General features: G+C 46.2%; 1 protein-coding gene across 1 annotated transcript in view; it reads right to left on the minus strand.

The window, feature by feature from the left end:
- The window catches only part of UBTD2 (ubiquitin domain containing 2), a 61,115-nt gene extending 54,906 nt beyond the window's left edge, over positions 1-6,209 (minus strand). Inside the window, exon 1 of the mRNA XM_037398235.1 lies at positions 6,076-6,209. Coding sequence (XP_037254132.1) covers positions 6,076-6,145 — 70 coding nt within the window. The 5' untranslated portion in view covers positions 6,146-6,209. The remainder of the gene's footprint in view (positions 1-6,075) is intronic.
- Between the last annotated feature and the right edge of the window lie 13,477 nt (positions 6,210-19,686).

Raw genomic sequence — 19,686 nt, forward strand, 5'->3', positions numbered from 1 at the left:
GCAGGCTTCCCTGCTTCATCCTGGCTGCTGGGCAGCAGAACTCCCCCCTAAAAATATTCTTCCCTTCCTAAGACAGGGATGCCACCAGCTCTGGGAAGAGAAAGCTTACAGCCACACACCCAGCTGTGCCTCTTTGCAGGAAACACCCCACGGGAAGGAAAATCAAGCCAGCTCCATATTTTCTTTCAGAGCAGTATTTGGGAAAGTCATGCTGCATTGCTGTGGACACATTAGGACCTGGCTTCTCTGCAGGAGAGGATGGACATATTGCACCAGCCGTGCTCAAAAAGTCATTTTGAGTCTGGTGAGAAAGAATTGGGAGGATCATAAAGCACCTATTGGCCAGTACAGCATACGTCCCTGTAGTATGCATAAGCAAGTAAAAAAAAAAAAATAATTAAGGACCAAGAGGAAAAAAAACCCTGAAGTATTTGAATCAAAGGAATCTGAATTTTAAGGGAGTGAACCAGAGGTAGTAAATTGAAAACAACTGCCTAAAAAAATGTAACTGACTTTTATACAGTGTTTGTCTACAAGACAGGGTAAAAGTGCTTTTTATGTCAAACGCTCTAAGGATCACAGTCCTTTTTTGCTTATAAAACAGCAAAGGAGCAGTTGTATTCCTTTCTCAAACATGGCCATCTGGTCAGAAGTTTTTCACATATTTATTTTCTTTTTTTTTTTCCCCCTCTTTTTCAGGAGCTGGGTAACCAGACCAGCTGTGGCCAACTTGATCTTTTTCATACCTGCAAGACAACTTGCAGGAATCGGCAAGACTTAACTGTAAGGCAAATCTTTATTTCTGGCTTCAACTGTATTATAATTTGTGACTCATAAATTATATTCAACATTCACATGAAAAATAACAGCTATCATATTACCTGCTGCATCAAGAGTGGATCACCGTTTTCTAGAGTTTATTCAAACAGGCAACTAATAATATTTTCCATTTATCAAAATTCTCCAAAACACAATGGATGTTCAATTTATTATATTTAATATTCAGCGAAGGAGGATGTTGTTGCTTTCAACACTGAAATCCCAAACAGGGAAATTAAAACAAATCACTTCATCTAGAAACCAAACAAACAATTACATGGAGGAACAATGCCAAAAAGGAAACCGAACAGCTGTGTTCGTCAGCCCTTATTAACAGTAAAAGTAACACCTTATTTCATTTTCTAAGAGTTACTTGTTATCACCTGAAAAACAAAACAAAGTCTATTAGTTTACAAATGAAAAGTGTCATACCATCAAAGTGGTATTCCAGTAGAAAAATACTTGGGACTGAATTATCAGGCATTCTCAGCACAAGATCCACAGATCCTAATAATCTCAAGGAGGCAGTGGGTGCCCAGCCCTCAAGAAACAGTCATTAAAGGCTACTTTTATTACAAAGCCCAGATAAAACCCACACATACTCTTGTGGAAATCATGAGAGACATACAGCAACTTGTCAGAGCCATGCTAAGCTTTTCTTATCATTCAATTTAAAAAAAAAACAAACAAAAGGCACAGTAAGACCTAACAGCTAATTCCAGCTCTGACTTAATACTACCTTTGCAAAAACATATCCAGCACCGTATTTCAGGGTTGCATTACGAAACAGCAGGCACTACCTGAGCTCTAAAGCTACCTCCTTTAGATGGCAATGAAAGAAATCCCAGAAAAGTGCTGTGGGCAGGCACGCACCATCACAGCTTGCACCAACAGCTAAAACACACTGCAAAATGCAATCTGGAAGTGGGAGATTCTTTGTATGCTGCAATACAAGGGGTAGGCACCAGATGCTATTAACTGCTCAGTCATGAGATGCTCGTTTAACCCCCCTCCCGTGCAAGCCATGCATAGCCCTACTGTATTAGTCCAATTGTGAGCAACAAATCTGACTACTTAATATGCAAATTCCCTTGGTCAGTCTTCCATAGAAGCACCATGAAAGCAGTTATTGTAACTTCAAATTAGACATGTGATATGCAGCACTGCACAGCACTCTAAAGAAAATATTTAAGAAACCGTTGTCCAGTTAGCCAAAGCAGAGATTGAGCACAATATTTGGCTTTCTAGAAGTTAACAAGGCTCTAGCACTGCATCAAATACTGCAGGAGGAATTTATATTTTTAATAGCCTCCTATTCTAGCATGTCAGTCAAATGTGCAGCCCTATTTCCACCTGTCCCTATTATCACTGCTGGGTGATAGGGGCAGCAGTAAAGAAGACAAATTTCAAACAGAATCAGTGTCTTTTATAACAAAGAAGGGCGATAAGAACTCCAGCAGGCAGGCGAACATCACGTCAAGGAGAACGCAGCAGCAATCAGACAGCTGCAGCCAAAAGGCTTTATCTGTAATGACTTGTCATGCCCATACTTCTAGACATCGGATTTCCTGCCCTTTCGTTATTCCACGCAAATTATTGTCTTCACTGAATTTTACCAAATGAGACAAAGTAATAAGCAACTTCTAATAGGGTAAAAGTCTGCCAGGAGAAACCGAATGAGTTCATGTTTCTCTTTTTCCTTCCCACTGCTCCCCTCCAAAGAAAGAAAGGAAATTTAAGAGCCCTCCGGAAAGGTCTTGCCTATGGGGATGGCAAGTTGGCAACGCAAGTTCTCCTGTTTTTGCTAAACTGAACATACCTGATAAGCTATTAAACCTTATGTACAGGCACAAAACCAGAGTTTTCCAGCAGTAAAGACCAAACCCAATGCTCTTCTGAACACCCAACTGAAGAAGTCACATAGCCTGTAAGTGGCCAGAGGACAGCTATTTCTCCCCCTGCCTCACCATCCTGTAGAAACCCAGCCACCTTTGACAAGGCACGGCAAGCAGAAACTTGTGGTGCTCGGCTCCTGAAAGCTTGGGATATTGGATGGGAGACAGCTAAACAAAAGGGGTAAAGGGGTGGGGAACCCCTGTGTCTATAAACCACCTAATGATCATCTTTTATTCTTCCTTGTATCTCCCTTAGTAAGTCACCAATAAATCCATCTCACCATCCGGAACACCCACCCACCACAATACAGCTCTGCTGGCCTACAACACACCAAGTGTCAAGACAGGAACTTTTTTGTAAATACGACAAGCAGTATTCTGTTGAAATGAAAACTCGCTAAAAAGAGCAGTGATAATGAAACAGCTGGTACCAATCTGCAAAGACCATTTCATTTCCAGCAGGGTGGGCAGAGCAGCATCTGCTTAATTCTGGTTAAGGTACAGACTCCTCCTGCTTCAGTCAATGTGAACAGAAACGTGCAATAAGCTGGTACACACTAAGAGAGCTGGTATTTTTTAACTCAGTTTTAACACACAGAGACACACCTGAGTATATGCAACAGCTCTCCAGCTACATGCAAACATCCTGACCTTGAAAAATACTCATAGTAAAGACAAAGGAAGCGCACGTGGTCAGGGCACACTGTCAGCTTTGCTGAGCAGCGGAGAAGTAACGGGAAGTGCCAGTGATTGACAAAAGGACTGAGGAGGATACAGGGATGTGGCAAATCTGCACCTCAGCTCCAGTGATAGAATTGAGCAAGATTCCGCCAGCTTCCCACAGCACCGTAACAGATTGAGACCGGTATGAATTAAGACTTGAGATCCAGCTCCCACTCTTATGCAGCACCAAGCACTGCCATTAGTCTCTAATCAATCTCTTGACCACTGATTCTCCAAGAAACTTTTCTATTCTGGGAAAAAGACAAAGCCTCCCCAAAGTGAGTCCATCGCTGGCAGAGCTCTGTTTAGAACTGTTTCTGTTCCAAAATACCTTCCTGAGATTTATAAATGACCTGGCCCTGCTCACTGACAGCAATCTGACAGCAAATACACCAGACTAGGTCACAGCCCAGGAGCTGCAGCAAATGAGCCTGATATAGCAAACAGGAGTAAGTCACCTTTCTGCACAGGTCTCGTCTCCAAATGATGGCGTTCACTTGTGCCTCAGCTGGTTTGCTTGCCGATGCCTCAAGACATACGCACCCTCGAGAGAGAAAGCCTGATTTCATACTTGGCATGGGCATGTTTGCAGAATTTGTAAAGCCAAGAATTAGTGCAGGCTGGACTTTGACATCTTGGGAGTCGGATTTACAAAAGATATTCTGAGGTTCTTTCAGCTTAACCTACACCCCCTTTTTTTCTTGTTGAGAGGCAGGAACACATACATGACGTTACAAAACGGGCTACTGCACACTGTAGCTGATTGTTTAAGACAGCCCTGAGAAGCCCATAATTCAACTGAAATTTCATCACTTCTTACTTCAGCAAGACAACCTTAAGGAACATTATCCTTAGAGCATGAATCAACACGAGCCAGCCAGCTGACATGCATTTCACATCTCTTACATCTTGAAAAACCCAGCTGCTGTTCTAAGGCACCAAGCACAATAGGTTATTTAACCCCAAAGCAGCAGTGTGTCGTGCCACGTAAACACCAAGCAGGAACACGCACCCAGTAAGGCCATCTGGGACAGCGCTCTGTGGACAACTTGGATGGAGACTGTCCACCTCACGCGCTGCTACTGGGCATGTGATAAGACTATTTTACAATATCAGCCAAATTCTGATACTTCTTTTTTCTCCTATCTCATTCATTCGACGTTACAGGGAAGACAAGAGCGAGGAAATGAAACAGGCTATTTCTGTGACATGATCTCACCTTGTAACACCTAGCTACTGCAGCAGGTCTCAGAACAAATGTGAGCGTAGCTTCTAATGCTATTTTTTTGGTCAAGCCTTTTTGGGTAAGCAATGCTTCCTGCCATTTTTCTCTGACTTCTAGTATGCTCTGGTCCTTTCTGCACTGACACTCTTACATTTTTTACTGGTTCTGCTTAGTACAGATGCGTTTTAGATGAAAAAAAAAAGGAGGAAGAAGTGTGTTAACAGAGAAAAGGAGAAGAGTTAGGAAGACTAATAGACAAAGCTACAAAAATCCTTTTAATGACAATGATGTCATTAAATCCTACACAGTTCTTAGCAGCTGGACTTTCTGGTATTTCTATGAACTACGTATCTGACATTAATCAGCAGGTGGCTGCTTCAGATATAGTTGTAGAGCACTGCATTTTTTTACAGTATGGAATGACAGCAAGGTCATTGATATAACAGAACACCCATCAGCTGGGGCATCCAAAATACAGACAGACTGATAAATAATATTCCATAGGCACAGGGGAAAACGCAGAGCTGGGTCAGCAATTTTCAACCTGAAATCTGTGGACCCTGCATGCGTGAGGACTACTTATAAGTCAAGCGTCCCGTTGGTAGGCTGACTTTAAATGATTATAAAGCACATACAGCTCAGCTGGAGAACATCAGGGGCCCACAAACCTGAGAACGTTAAAAAAGCAATCATTCTGACATTTAGGTAGAGAATAACAGAGGGATTAAAGGCTGCTTATGCCGCAGCAGCACTTCCACATAAGCCACGCCGGCTAAGTAGGTGTGCACTTGCACACGAGCGAGAGAACACGCTGCTCCAACACCTGAAGTCGCTGGAAATGGATTATTTAGCGTGGGTGACTTAGGCTGCCGGAAAGCATCCATCTTTCTTGGAGGGAGTAAAAAGGAAAATAAAACCCAAACCCGCAGCGGTGCCAGGCTCTAAGTTGCCTGAAGAATTATTCTCCGCACACCACAAGGAGCTGAGCCCAAGAAAAACAAAGTTGGGGAGCCGCAGGCAGGCCCTCTCCCCAGGCTGCCCTCACTGCACCCGCTGCCTGCCCCCGGGCCGCGCCGGGCCGACCGCGGGGCCCCTGCACACACCGGGGCCGGGGGTTCTGCCCGCGAGGCTGTGCCCACCCGGGCGCCCCGCCGAGGTCCCGCACGGCCCCGCCGCCCCGGGAAAGTTGCGGCCCGAGCGGCCGCACCGCGCCGGGCGCTGGGCGGGGGGAAGCGGGGCGCGGCGCACCGAGCCCGGCGAGGGCAGCGCGGCCCCCCCGTCCCCGTCCCCGCCCGGCGCCGGGCCCGGCCCCGCCGCAGGCCCCGGCCCGCAGCGCCCGCCCCGGGGTCCCCCCGCCGCGCCGGGGGCGGCCGGCCAGCCCGCCCCCCAGCAGCCCCCGGGCCCAGCGCTCACCTCCGGTGCCGTCCGAGTTCTCGTTGAGGCTGCCCGAGGAGTCGTGGTGGGAGCCCACACACCCGCCCATGGGGCCCGCCCGGCCCGCAGACCCGCCGCCGAGCCGCCCCCCCACCCCCCTCCCCCTGTAGCCGAGCTCCGCCGCCGGCCGGGCAGGCGCGATGGCTCCGGAGCCGCCTCCTCGGTCTGCAACACCGCCCCCGAGGCGCGGCCTCCTCCCGCCGCACGGCTCCGCCTCCGGCCCGCCGGGGACCGCCCCCGGCCCCAGCCCCAGCCCCGGACCCGGCCCCGGCCCCGGCCCGCACCGGGCGGAGGTCCCGCCGCCCCGCCTGGCCCTGCGCCGCGGCGGCTGGCGGGTCGGGCCGGGCCCAGCTGCAGCCCGCCCAGCCCGGGGCCGTCCGCCGGGCGGCGGCGGGGGCAGCAGCCCCGCGGGGCAGGGCGAAGCCCCGGGAGCAGGCGGCGGGCGGCCCTGGGGCGGGGGCCGCGGGGCCGGAGCAGGCGGGGGGCGGTGGGCCGGGCCGGGGGCGCGGGGCCGGCCTTCCCGGCTGCGGGCAGCGCTGCGGTGCGGCCTCCGGGCTCGCCGGGGCAGGGCCCGCCTGGCTGGGCCGGCCGGGCCGTGGTGCCGGGATGGGTTTATTTTCTGTCACGGTGCAGCCGGGGCTGCCCGCGGCCGCCCTGTTGTTCCGCCTACACGTGGAAAGATCGTGCAGGCACGCTCGGGGATAGACCTGCGTCCCGCTGAGCATCCAGCCGGCTCTGCGTTAGCGGGCTGTCCATGGAAAGCGACAGAAAAACTCAGCAAAATCAGCGGTGCTGGGTCAACCGGCACCTGGCTTCAGTCCTCGGGGAAGGAAAGTTTGAGTTGGGTGCTGCATGCCTGGCGGGGTCACCTTGCTGCAGCAGCAATCCCACCCTGGGCGCGAGGAGTTACGGTTTGTCTGCTATCGGATGCTCCGTAGCGCTTTGAATCAGCCAGCAACAAGGCAGGACGCTGAAAAATAGAAGCAGACAGTGCAAAAAATACAGCATGGTAACAGGCTGTGCTCTGGGTTTCCCGCATGCTCTGCTATGCACAGCAGCTTACTGCTCTGATACACAAACCGGCAGAAAACAAAACTCAAGCTGAGCGTATTTTACCTCCTTAAAGATGACATTGCAAATGTATTTTTTAGAATTGAAATAGCACAGTTGTTTGTAGAGCTCATAGTCACCACAGTGAAAGGAACAGATGGACAAATCCGTGTTTCTACCATTAATTTTCCTACATAATCTTCATACCGAAAGATCAGCCAGCCTTTGGGAAGGCACTTGTGTCGATAATTATAATCCCAAATGTATGAGATAAGCCAAGTGCCAAATGCCGAGCACTTCATCATCTGAGAACCAAAAGACGTAGAGCTGGTCTGCTTCACGGGTCCGAATAGGAAGGTCAGGACTGGTAAAAAAACCTAAGGAAAAGATTATCTGAGTCTGAACACATGTACACTAATTACAAGGAAAGCAAAAATTCCTTGTCTGTGCAGGCATTTAAACCAGATAAAGGAAACACACAGAGCTCAGTTGTTCTAGTTTTCTTTTCAGGTTGTACCCAAAAGTTTGCCTGAACATACACAGGCATAATCAAAGGTATGTCGGGTATTTTTTTTTTTTTGATTGAATGTAATTTCTTCAAAATTGTAGCCATATGAAAGAAAGTTGAGGATGTTTGCAAATTTTCATGACAGTAGGTGTTGACGTGGGTGTATCATCATCAGAATATGAGGATTCTGCAGAGAAAGCATGGATTGTGGTGAAGCACTCGGGATGTGTACTGGGGGGCCTTCTACCTCTGGATATCATCCTTCCCAGTGGGATTCCAAAAATGCCCGTCAGTGAGGCTGAGTGGGCTTAAATGCAACGTGACTCTGTTCCACAACAGGGTGGCTGCAGGACTCCAGCTAGCTGGCGTGGGAATGTGTGTCCGCACCCGGACAGCAGTCTGCTTGCAGAGCTGTGCAGTAACACATCACCATTCGTTATTCTGTGTATTTGCTACTGAACTCTTTCGTCAGATACCTTGTTGTCATGCACGTGCTGTATGTAATATATATATGAGTGTATTTCTGTGTATATGAACACTCAAGATGCACCAAAGTCAATATTTTACAGCCTGAACCCATGTATCAGGAGGCACTTGCAACACACTAATGAAGTACAGAAGACAAACCATGACTTTTTCTAAATGCATGGTGTATTTCAAAGATTATATTCCTCCTGAAAATGAGTTTCGTGAGAGGCAAGACTGAGCTTTGCAGTCAGAATTGCTGCACTCTAATTTCGGCTCTGCCCTAGGTTCCCACTGTGGCCTTGGACAAGTCGCACAACCTCAGTTGCTCTATTTCTATCAGTAGATTAATGTTTGTCTACATATCTCTTGGGGCTATGGCTCAGATTAATTAATTCTTACTCTCTATTTCTTGTTAACTGCCTGCAATGTGTGGGATGTGAAACACTTTGTAGATCAGAAGTGTCATTTCACAAATTAAATAGTGTAATGAATTGACTATTCCACACAGGTACGACTGCCCTATATGGTTGGAAATGATTCTCTGTGGGTCAGAAACCCTACGGTGTTAACGGCTAAAGGATACTCCTTCGGCACAAGGTGCTACTGGACTGCATGTTATACCAGGAGGGCCAGAGCAGTGCGGTTTGTGGCCAAGGAATGCAGCATACAGAAAAGGCCTAAATTGATCTATGTATGTATTGTCAGGGTTATTTCCTATATATTCCTATATATTAAAATATTTTGTATACTTCACCAGTTTTTCTCTCCAGCTGAGATCTCACTGTTTTCTCGCAGTCAGTGGTGGTGGGTTTTGCCATCACATGATGATACAGTATGATAAATCTCTGTTCTCTGATGATTCAGCTTTGCGTGGGAACAAGTATGAGGTGCTAACAAATTGCACCAGTGCTGAAACTTCTGTGTCAGGCATCAACAGTTTGACTTTTACCAGTGCTACCTAGGACTGTAGTATCAAAGTCTTATCACTGTAAGTGAAAGTCTACCCAGGTCTCTTTCATCCTCCTTTGACAGATGGGATGGGGAGAAACAAGAGAGGAGGTTATTTGTCAAAGGTCCCATAGGAAGCAGAAGCAGGAAAGAACCGTGGAGTCCAACCATCGTGTGATGCCAAGCCCGTCTTCCTCCTTGGAGAGTCTTAAGAAATAGAGCAAGTTGCTATTTTCAGGTTTACTTCCACATGGTTGCTCTTCCTGAAAGCTAATGAGGCTGTAGCCTCAATTTCACAGGCGACATGACAGAGGTTTCCCTGCCCCCATGTGATGCACAGCACTTACATTTAGATGCTTTTTTGAGGAACGCTGGTTCCTACTCCAAAATTCCCACCAGCAACTTTTAGGCTGCTTCCAAGCTAGTACAATCTGTCCCGTAGAAAGCCATACCAAAGCGACTGGTGTCAATCTCCACCACCTAGAGACCACAAAGCTGTGTCAAAATGATGTTAAACCGGACAGAGTTTGTTTGCCTGGAATGACCAAGGGAAAGAAAAGTACTGCACGGGTGAGTCCCTGTGCTGAGGGGCCTCATCAGACATCGGGACACCCAGAGCTGGCCGAGGACAAACAGAGTGAATGTCTGCCTAGTCCTGCCTGTGCCTGCCCTGTGCCTGTGGTAGTGCATGTCCTTCAGCACAGCTCCAGGAGCACAAACACATCACTCCGAATGCCCTGGCACACACCTCTGCTGCAGGAAATCCTGGGATGGGAAGTTTGAGCTTCTGAGGGAACTTCCATAGACTGGAGAGTGTATGGCTGTGGAGAGCAGGTTACCTTTCTCTCCTGACCTCTGCAAAGCCCTACACCTACTCCTGTGGACTGCTTTGGCAGGGTCTTTATATCTTCTGTGTTAATAACAGAAGGAAATTCCCCCAAATACTGCTTGCTGGCAGTTCCACTTTGCAGGAGTCCCAGGTGCCCAGAACGCAGCAGTGGCGCTACCCTCCACCGACAGACAGGCTGTTGAGGAAAGGCTCATTTTTCATTGAGCATTTCAGCACTGATGTTATTTTATAGGGACTGTGGAAACATTTTGCTTTTTAGTCTGAAAACCTTGAAAATGGATAAATGAATCAGTCCAGAGTTTAATCAGATTATTTCTCCCTTCATTCACATGTTTAAAACCAGAACTTTGTGAGATTATGTTTCTCAAAACAATTTGTGTGGAAAAAGAGTTGCTCTAACTTTAGGCTACAGGTGTATAAGCAATTCCACTACAAGTTCCATTTCTTGTTCGCACTGCAAATCAAGGATTTCCAAATTCATTCTTTTAACTGGGTAGAGGGACCATACAACATTAGCTGTTGGCCAGCAGGTACCCTCCTGACAGGCACACATGAAGGCAGCTGGCAAGTGAGTTGTCCACTTTCATTTTCTGTTCCATGACAGCTTTATTGCTGCTCTTCTTTTTAAACATGCTTCTCGTTTTTAATGAATTCTGAATTCTGCAAGCTGTTCTGAAAGCAGGATTTTTTTAATCCACCATCCCAACCAGCTCCTGTCAACTTGAATTCTCCGAATAAAAGATATTTATTGCTTTGTCACATCAGGAAGATGTTTCTAATGGTCAAAATAGACTTTTTTTTTTTTTTAACTTAGCTTTCCTACTAAACAAACAAAAGTGAAACACTGCTTCCCTCCTGTGGTGACCTTCCTTACTACACATGGAAACACTACAGGCAAAATAAATTGTGCATTTTAAGTGATTTTAAAAAAAATATTATTATTACAATGACATTTGAAGAGCTTTCTTGCTAATCTGCAGCCAAGCAGTCATTCACATCCTGCTGTTATTGTTACGGCGCTGGATTTAAGTGTCTTTCCAAAGCTGGACGGCGCTGTTGAAGCATACCAAGTGCCAGCTTTGCTAATCAGCTGCAATAGAAGCTGTGAGAACCTTATCTCATTATGACCTGCTGTTTGTGGACAAGTTCTCCTCTTTCAGCTGCATTTGAATTGATTCTCTGCCTGGGTGGGTGCAGGAGCGTACGTATCGGCCCTGCTAAATAATGAAGAGGATTAGTGGCAGCGGGACAAAGAGCTGCCGTGGCTGGGGGCCCCCAGCCTACCTGCAAACTGCTCTGATGCAGCAGGAGCTGTTCTCCAGGCTCTGGGTCACTGCGCCAGCACAGAAGGGCAGGCCACACGATGCGTTGTGCTATTACCGTTCCTGCATTTGCTGCTATTATCAATATTGCATTAGTATCTGGAGGGCTCACTCAGGATCCCATATCTCCACCTGAAAGGACACTGAAGTTTCAAAGGGAAGACATGGTGATGTAGGATGTAGTTTACTTTAGAAAAATAAACCATAGCAGGGGGCATGACAAAAATATCTGTGGTCATGAGTAAGTGAGAAGAAACAGGGCAAGAGATCTGGATTTCCTTTTTTTTTTCCTTTTTATTGCGCACAAATGAGGACACATACTTGCAACGGTAACAGGGTAAGTCAGGGCTAACCAGGGAAAATTTTTTTTCATGGAGCATGTAGTTGAGTAGAGAGTGGAAGAAATGCCGAACACCCAGGACCAATTGCTTCTCTCTTGGTTTTGTGTTAATGAGCACCAAAAATTTCTTTGGGGAAGAAGTTTGGGAGTTCCCTTGTTCTTGGGTTTTTGCTCTGCTTCCCAAATGCAAAGCATTTGAAATCAAAGAGCTATTTTCTAGACAGAATATACAGACAACCTTCTAACACAGGACTGAAAATTGGGTTCATTTGAGGAGAAATCATACAGGTTTTGGCGGGAGGAGAAGGAGGGGTGGAAAAGGAAAGATGCTACCTCCTGTCAAATTGCCTTTGATAAAATCAAGGCTGAGCCAGATGGTAATGGTACAGGCTAACGTTCCCATATGGCAGGATCAGTCATGCAAGAAATATGCTACTTTAAGGAATGTGTGAAACTGATAGATGTTAATATTCCAAATATTTGAGATTTGTATCTTGAGCATTCTCATGGGCTGTGAGCTGGAAGAAGATGCACATGCTCAGGAAGTGTTTGCTTGGACTGCAGTTGTACTGCGGTGGGATATTCATTCCTCCTCCGCTCTCCTCACCGGTAGGAAACATCTGGCCAAGCTGTTGCTTTTTCTCCCTGCTCTGTGCTGGGAGCATGTCACAGCAGTGTGTGTGTCTGGGCAGGTGCTTTCCCACAAGGGAAATGGAAACAGAGGACAGGACAAGGTCTCACTGCACACATGGGGCAGGTCAGGGACACTGGCACTGCCAGTCGCTCCCCAACCCAGAGGTTTGCAGGACATCCAGAGGAGAGGCACCACAACCAGGGGGGTCGGGACCTCCTGCTCCATCCCTGCGGCAGCAGAGGGGAGGCAGAGGTGAAGGGTGAGGGGTGAATGAGCATAAGCCCCAGACCTGTTCATTTCTACCAGTCTTACAGAGAAAACCAGAAGTCACGACAGTGACAACAGTAGCTATCAGTCACCAGATGCTACCAAGAAGAGGAGTGATACTTCTCTGCTCCCAGATTCTTGCCAGCTCACAGTTCCCAACGGTGACATACAGTATTCAGAGGTGAAATATTTTGTTCTCTTTTATAGGACTGAGCTTTGCATGGAAAGGAAAAAAAAAAAAAAACAACCAAAACCAGATCCCCAGCATGGCAGGGTACGTTCACACTGAATTGTTGGATGACTTTGCCTGGATGTATGTCAAAAGCTTGTCTCATCGGTATCGTCTCTGAGGAGAAGTTTATTTCATATATATTGTACCTCTATTGAGTTGGTGGAATTGTATCAGGGATGATAAACTTGGCTGAAAATCTGTTTTGAACTTTTGATGCTGATATTAAAAAAACGAGTAATGACAACAAGAGACCTTGGTTCATGACGAGTTGTTTGTCTCCTATGCTCGGGATTTAGAATAGGATCCTATTGTTATATTTCCAATAAACAAAGAGGCAGTTTCTCCATCTTATTAGATAGTCTTTGTATGAATCGAGGAAGATAACACATCTGTATGCGAAGGAGCATGGTGTAAGCAACCCTCCTTGGCCTGTCCTGGTGGAGACGTGGCCTCCAGTGCATATGAGGAACCCAGTGAGAGACACAGAGCCAAGTTTAATAATCCACGAATTCTGAGAAGTAGGTGTTGCTTTAATTTCCATTTCAGCATTCTGCACTCTTCCACAAACCACTGCCAGTGATTTAAACTGAAGGGACAGAGGGATTAGAGCGACTCTGGCAGAGTTGGGAACCTCAAAGGATGCCAGTTCAGGAAAAGTGGTACTAAGGAATGATCACCACTATTTCTACTAGGAAACCTCCTCTGTTGTGCTATAGTTAACACCACAGCCTGGATTCATGTCACCTCACATCACACCTGCAATCTGCTGACCAAAGCCACTCATGATAGGAAAAATCTGAAGAGATGGGAAAATGGTTTAAATCTTGATATTAGTAAATGGGAGCATCACATTGCTGGGTATGGAAAATGAAAACCTCTTAAACCTTGAGCCACAAGACCCTTGCTGCTGGATCTAAAAAGGAACCCCTTTTTGGGAATGGAAACTGATAAGTGACCATTTCTGAGGTTTCCTCTGTCTTTTGGCTTAGCCAGCATGCAATGCTTGGTACAAGGGCTGAGCTGGATGAGCACAGTGAAGTCTGTCCTTCGGGGGTAGATGGTCCAGGGCTCAGAGGGCTCATGGGCACATGACAGCACACTGCATACAGTACTGCTGTCCTGAAGGAGAAACTCTGCCTTAAATGAGAAGGGGATCATTTCTACTGTGCAACATTTGCTTTTTTCTCCACTTAAGCTCCGCCCAAGAAAGTTACCATTTAACGAATAAACCTTGGAAGAAAATTTCTTTGCCGAAAATAAAAAAGTGTGAGCTTACAGCAGCTCTGTCAACATCAACAGTATCAGCACACAGCAGTAAATTCTAGGTTAACCATTGTAATCAGAAAAGAAATACTCTGCACACAGGCAGAAGTGATAAAGTAATTGGTATCATCATCCTTTCAGTGATGCTTTGTTAGTTATTTCTCATTTTGTATTTGTACATTCGATTTTTCTTGCCTAAGCACCGTATTTCTCATTTGTCCTCATGGAGTTTTCGCTTACAGCTTTCGCCCCATTATCTAGATTAATTTGAATTCAGATCCTGTCCTCCACATTGTTTACAATAGCTCCCAGCTTATAAAACTGTATTATCTTTGCTATCATACAAAGCAGTTATTAATGGGCACGATGAACAAACCAGGCTCCAATGTCCCCACTCGAAATGGCCTGTTGGGAAATGGGTTTTTCTCCTGCTTATACACCCAGATTATGATGATTTTGTTTATGTTCCTATTTTGTTCACATGTCCTTAATTTGTTCATGAGACTGTCATGTAATACTGAGTACATGGTCTTTTTACAGTCAGGATGTATGACATCTGCTTCTCCCTTGTCCACCGGGCCTGTTATTCTGTCAGAGGAGGAAATTAGATTGATTTGATGTGATTTGTTCTTGAGAAATCCATGCTGGCTTTTTCTTGTCATTTTATTATCTTCTAGGTGTTTGTATTGATTATTTAATAATTTGTTCCAGTATCTTTCCAAGAAATAGAGTTAGGCAGGCTGACGGATAACTCATGGGGCCTTTTTTTCTCTTCTTCCAAGCTAGGACACTGTTCATTTCTCCTGTCCCTGGGGACCTGCCACCATCGCTTCGCAGAGATATTTACTAATGCTTTAGACATTTCCTTGGCTGGTTCACAAGTGCTCTGGGATGAATTCCATTAACTCTGCTGACTTAAGGACATCCACACATTTCCACAGGTGCTCTTCTCTTATTCCAGACTGCATGTGCAGCTCCTTTCTAGCCCATGCACCAGATGATGCTTTGTGTGAGGGAAGATTTCATGATGGAGCAAAGCAGCATCCCTCTGAAATGGAGCCCAGACACCGACAGGCATTGCCCAGGCAGGGAGCTGGAAAGTCCTGGCCTCCACGGCACAGACACAGTCTGGCTGATCGTAACAAACCTCTGAGCTGCTTTACCCACACCTGCTCATTTCAATGAGTGGTGCCCCTCATGCAGGTCTGCAGAAAAAGTAAGACCATGGTTTTGCAGCAATTATCTCTAAACCTCATGCTACTGAACAGGGGTTATTTCCTGATACTGTGTTTGCTCATCTGAGGTGCAGAACACTACAGTAAGGCTACCGAATCGTGAGATGGATTGTGAAACTCTAAAATGTTGGTTATGCACGCAAACTGGTCTGTGAGGACACCTATGGCCCATAGAAGGATGCAGATGCATTCAAGGGTTTCTGGCAGCTTTGAACTTGCAACTCTTAACTTTGAAAAGGAATTGGAGAGTCAGAACACAGATCATCCACTGCACTGGGAACTTTGGTACTCTTACCTCACTGATTCAGTCATGGTCCACATGATAGCTCATGTGCTTGGGCTGTTGTTTTGACATGTTATGACCTGCAAGAAGGACCAGTGTTTTCTGTTGGATTTATTTAGGTGCACTTTTGCCTGGGTCTGAACCCAGCAAACTCACACTGGTGCAGCTTTACAAAGAGCCGAGGCCCCGCTGGTGCCAAAGGCACAGGCATGGTCATGGTGGGACACACGGGACACTCCACATCTCCAGCTGGGTAGTGCAGCTGGTTACAGCGGACCACAGAGGCATCAGGGCATCTGACTTGAACATGAGAGTGTTAATTATCATTGGCCAGGCAGGTGGGGAGAGCACAGTGCAAGCCTGAAATTTCCAAGTAATTTATTTCATTTATTAATTATTAACTCTCAGACTGTTAGGAATACATTTACAAGGTCTGGGAATAAGAGTGGGCAAGATGAGATCATGCTCATACCTTTCACAACAATTCAGCTTTTTATTAAATTTCTGTCCAGAAGGAGACTTTATGGTGATGAAATTATTTGAGGAACTATTAAAAAGAACCATAAAAATCCGAATTTCATTCAGTGCAGCAGAAAGAGGAGGTTTTATGAGTTTTGTTAAAAAGCATTTATCACCTGGAAACATATCATAGTTAGCAAAATCCAGTTTGCTTTTAATTTAACTGCTCAAAAGTGACTGGATGACTTTTCATTAATACTTAAATCACCCAAAGCAATTACAGAGTATTACATACATCTCATTAAGCTTCAGACCACTAGGGTGAGCCAGACTATAGCCAATGCCAACTGTTGTGTAGCATGAAATGGAAATGACATGTCAGATCATCAGATCCAGAACAACTAAGTCAAAATTTGTGATTAGAGCTCATGCCCATCATCTCAGGACTAAGGTACATCACCTTTCCCCTTGCCCTATGGGCCAAGGGGCAGCATATCTCCCTTCAAAGTCTGGCTCCACCTGCGATGAACGATCGAAACGGCTCCTGCAAGTGCTTTGGAAATTCTGCTCTCTTCAGGCATAAGACACATTGGCTGCCCAACATCACCCCTATCTTGTCCTGGGGCTTTCAAGGTGCTAAATTTCATTCTGTGTCTAGAGAGTTCCTTAATCTCCTATGTAACTGCGCCAGAAAAAATATCCTTTAAAAGGTTTTAGCACAGCTCTTAACTAAGCAAATGATTGTTGCCTAACTTGTGCAAGGGCAAAAATTCTATCCACCAAAGCGTCCCCTTTGCCACCTCAGTCTGGGGTGGAGACGAAGTGCTGTGCTAGAGAGATTAATGTGAAGAGCAGTTGAGGAACATTTCAGTTTAGATTTGGAGTCAACTGCCCCGAGTAAGGCCAATGTTTTTGTGGCTGGTGTAAGGAGCCTGGTTTGCCTGCGATCTGAGCCACCCAGCTCCAATCTGGGACTCATGTTATGGCCTTGAGTTGACACTGAGCCAGAACATATATAGCCTGCCTTTGGCCAGTACAAGCACACGGCTGGCAGTCCACTAATAAAGAACCAGCCTTGTCCACTGGCAGGATAAAATGTGCTAAATCAAGTTTGGGAAATAAATGGAGAAATTCAGTGGTACTAAAAAAGTCAAGGCATGAATACTTAGTAGTAAAGTCTATAAGTAATGTTGATGGTCTAAGGGTATGAGTGAGACAAAGTTGGCAGAGAAAAATAATAACTTTTATTAGATTGATATCATGGGGAAAGAAAGACAGATGAACTGTTGGATGCACAGTGGAAGTCTGGAAGAGAAAGAGCAAACTTAATGCTACGAACAGGTTGAGATCACTGGCTATAAGTTTCACTTCAATCAGCAGGACAAGCGGAGAGAAAGGGTGGGTGGTGGCACCTCTGCCTCTGTGTTCCCAGCTGCTCTGTAGGGCCATGGCTCCTTCCTGGACCTTGCAAAGCTGCTAGAAAGAGCCTTGTGGGCTCTGTGTGTGTGTAAATGAGAGAGACGTTCTCCTCCTTGGCCACCTCCTGTGCTGTGTGATGTGATACATATGTGTGTGCTGTGAGCATGCCTCCTGGGGGAGTGTCCCCTGTTTTGTGACCCAGCACGGGTATGCGACTTACTGTGGCAATCAGTATTGGGGGCTTTATCTCCTGCTGGCATTAGGGCTGCATCTGACAGCTGCTTTTGAAAGACGGCTACCTCTCCTTAGACATCTGCCTGCCTGATTTAATGGGAAAAGGTGGCAGCAACAAATACAAAGCAATAAAAATACATGAAGTAAAACAGCGCCCCTTCCTCCTCATCTTTCTATGCTGAGTGTCTGGGTGATTTGTAATAACCTTCAGTGGAAAAAATCTATGAGTGCTTGCAGTAGAGAATATTGCAAAGGACAGCGGGACTCTCTTATTTAAAGGAAAACTTCCCGAAGTAGTTTGACAAAAGCCTGCCAAATAGTTGTGTATAGCATCACTGGATAAACAAACAGGGCTCTGCAGGCTAGCACAGTCAGCTGGGCATCATTTAGGTTAAATGGTCACATAATTCTCCCTCTTCATGTTCTTCCAACACCAGAAAACAAAGCTGCAGTTTGCTATTATTTATCCCCTGCATTCATTGATGTCAGTCACTGAATAGCCCTTCAGGGGGTCTTACTGCCCCAAACAAACTACAGAAAATGTGGTCTATTATCTGAGAGCAGGTTGAGCCCACGGATACTGTGGGACAGTACTCCAGCTCTTGAAGATCTCCCTGGCAGCAGCATGTCCTTATTAACTAGTTTTTTGTATAGATCCTGGGGTGACTGAACTGGTTCAGTGATTGCCCTTCTTTCCTGAAGCTTGACTCAAAAACCTCGGCTTTGCTGCAGGCAAACAGAGCTTGGAGAGCCCTTTCTGTGCAGGCGCTGCCTCCCACTCCAGTGAGGCATGATAATGGAAGCCTGTGGTTTAGGCAGGTACTGATGGACTGTGTGCTGCAGCGCATTTTCTCTGTTTGACTCATCTCCTGCGCTGTAAATATCAAATTCATAGCTGAATAGTAGAGCTCTTAGGTTTGCAAAATGAGAGATTTCAAGCAATTTTAGGAGTTGGGATTCCAAACCCTTTTCTGCTATTTTGTGACAGTGGGGATTGAAAGGACTGAGATCGTCTATCACATTGGGATAAATCTTTAGGCGATCCTGCCTCATAGCCGCATTTTTCACCTGTGTTGCATGTGTCCAGAGCACACTGCAACCCAGGATTGAGATTAGCAAACTCTTTCTAAAGCAATTTGCTTGTCCAAGAGGCTCTGTAGCTACATTAACATAGCCAGAGTTAACTCATATATCCCATGCCATCCTGCTCATGTGTCTACACACAGTAAATGAGCTGTGGAGGGGAGATGTGCCCTAAGAGCAAAACAAGCTCTTTAGGTCAGCTTTGCATTTAAGCTGGCAGTGGGGCTGTGGAAAGCAGTGGCTGCCTCCCCACAGCCTGGCCGTTCACTACAGCCACCGTGCCACCCACTCTGCTCTCCGTCTGTATGGGCCCAGGTAACCCAGCAGGAAGGAAAGGTAAACAGCCAGCTGGACTGAATCGCTGTACACCTCTGCTTAGAAAGACCTCTTTCCGTGTGTACACAGATATTTGTGCATGCAGAGTACAAGAGGCATCACTGGGGGGTGCCTGCAAGTGAATGAACCCAGGACAAAAAGTGCTGGGATGCTGATGGCAGTGCCAATTTAAATGTGCATCCAAGTATATGGCCTTTGCTTATGCTGCTTCTTATTCCCTTGCTTCTCACGGTAGAGGTTGTTTGACATACTTTGACCGTGTGTACATCATCTTTGCACAAGAGGAACAGTCATCTTATCTGTATCTTTCCAGTCTGCCTGCCTGGAGTGACACAGATCCCACTCGTGAGGCTGATGCCCCCCAAGATGTTTGCTCCATCAGTTGTACCCACTCCCTTGCTGCATTTGTAAGCAATGCCCACTTTCAGCAGCCCTTTCTCGTAGAGTTCTCTGGCACTTGTTTCTTAACAGCTTAATTGTGTTGCTTCTTTTCAAAGGAAAACACTGGGGGAAATGGACATCTTTTCATCCATACCCAACACCCCACAGATCCACCAACTACCAAATGAAATAAAGTAAAAATGTCCACTGATTTTCTTGTGTGGCCATCTCCAGGTCCAGCTTCTGGTGGTCCTGAAAGCTGCAAATAGATAAACCTC

This window comes from Falco rusticolus, chromosome 8 (genome assembly GCF_015220075.1).
Source record: "Falco rusticolus isolate bFalRus1 chromosome 8, bFalRus1.pri, whole genome shotgun sequence".
Taxonomy (NCBI): Eukaryota; Metazoa; Chordata; class Aves; order Falconiformes; family Falconidae; genus Falco; species Falco rusticolus.